The sequence below is a fragment of the Tupaia chinensis genome, unplaced genomic scaffold (assembly GCF_000334495.1).
Source record: "Tupaia chinensis unplaced genomic scaffold, TupChi_1.0 Scaffold000352_1, whole genome shotgun sequence".
Classification (NCBI taxonomy): Eukaryota; Metazoa; Chordata; class Mammalia; order Scandentia; family Tupaiidae; genus Tupaia; species Tupaia belangeri.
Window position 1 is genome coordinate 164,882 of NW_006159846.1, and position 1,815 is coordinate 166,696.

At 39.6% G+C, this 1,815-nt stretch overlaps 1 protein-coding gene across 1 annotated transcript in view; it reads right to left on the reverse strand.

Moving 5' to 3' along the window:
• LOC102496004 (vomeronasal type-2 receptor 116-like) overlaps window positions 1-906 on the reverse strand; it is a 23,984-nt gene extending 23,078 nt beyond the window's left edge. Inside the window, 1 exon segment of the mRNA XM_014589319.1 lies at window positions 689-906. Within this exon segment, the coding sequence (XP_014444805.1) occupies window positions 689-906 (218 nt within the window).
• Between the last annotated feature and the right edge of the window lie 909 nt (window positions 907-1,815).

Genomic DNA, 1,815 nt, shown 5'->3' on the forward strand with positions numbered 1-1,815 from the left:
GCTGAGCAGAAAAGTGAGAAAGAAAAAAGAAGAAAGAAAGAAAACATATGAGGGGATGAACAGGTGGCATGATGCTTAAGGCTCTTTATTTCCCCATGGCTGACCAGGCCTGGCAGCTTGAAAATGATGCTGTATACATGTGCATGTATGAGAAAAGAACAGAGATTGTATTGAGGAGTGGCCATCCTTGCTGATTAGTATATTGTGTTGGCCTTTACATACCGATGACTTCTCTATGAATCACATTTCTAAAATCCCCTAGTCAGTGCTAAGCACCCAGAGTCAACACCTTGATGCTAACATTAACTTTATGTCAGAAGGTCTCAATATGCATATGGGCCTCTCAATATGCATTTGGTTGCAAAAGAGCTAAGGTACAAACAATTTTACTCATTCTGAGCCTCCCAAAGACTGGATATGGGACAGTGCTAACAAAGTGGATAACAGATTATATTAATTTCTCTGTTCTATCTAGAAAGAAATGGAGAAACATTGAAAATAAGAAAAAGTAAGATAGTGAGAGGATAACAAGGCAGAATATCCTGAGTTTACAACTCTGCACTTTTCTCATTTCTGTGTGCACTTGATTATTCTCAAGTGAGATTAATCACACTCATGTGTATATATGCAAAGCATGTTATTACACAGTTATAATCACATTTTCATATACATATAACCAGCAACTTACATATCTTCTTTCACTTCTTGAGGTGGCCTTATCAGGTAATTTTGTGTAAGAATATCTTGTTCCTCCAAGTTATAAAGAGGGAAAAACCCAGCCAGTACTAGGTCTCCATCCTTGTAGACATTTGGCTTTAGGTATCTACTGCAGCTACTATTTGTCATCTGACATCCCATTTGTAAAGGCTGCAGAAGTAGCAAGACACTAATCAATGGGAATGACATGTCTCAATTCCACCATCTGCCTTTCACCTGTACAAAGCGTGTGTCAGACTGGCATGACAGACAAGGACATATCTAGAAGCATTGAAAAAGGCAATTATACAGGAACCCTGGTGCTGAGACTCAAGCCTAATAAGAGCAATTCTAACTTTCCTGGCATTCTACTGTTTCACTTAAGTCCCATCCAGGAACTCTGGGGATCTCTCTGCCCTGGGGCTCTGCACCTGCCACCCTCCATTTTGGTGAAAAGCAATTTGGGAAGAACATATTTTGCCTGTTTTTCTTCCCCAGCCTTTATGATTTTATAATGGCCAAGTAAAGCTCTGGAGACTACCCCATCCTAAGACAACAAGTTTTGTAATTTTGTGACCAAGAGAGGTCCAAAGTGCTTGTATCACAAAACTGCTATTAATATTTGTATTTTTAAAATGCTGTTAATACCCACAAAACGTGAACCAATGAGTGCCATTGTGATTAAGTTCCTAGACTCACACATTGCTAACCATGGTTCAAGTCCCCAACCCAGCAGCTTGAAACTCCTTCCTCATGAGTGTGCATGTGTGCCTGAAATCCCAGGAAAATTAAGAAGGGATTGTTGGGTGATAATCCTCTTTGGCTGTGTGTCTCTGTCTCTCCAGTGAACACACACATGCTATAGCACAAATCACTCTTTAAAAACAAACAAAAAAACCCACTTACTGGCCAAATTAGATGAAGCCACAGATAATTTTTTGTTTATTTTTAGAGAGAGAATTTTTCTATAAGTTGAGTGTGCTCACCCAGGACACAAAAATAACAGAAAGAGACAGAGAGACAGAAAATAAAAATCACCCTCCAAGGGGGATGGTCATATTACAACCCCTTCTCCCCCATTCTTCTCTCAGGATTTTTGGACACACACACACACACAAA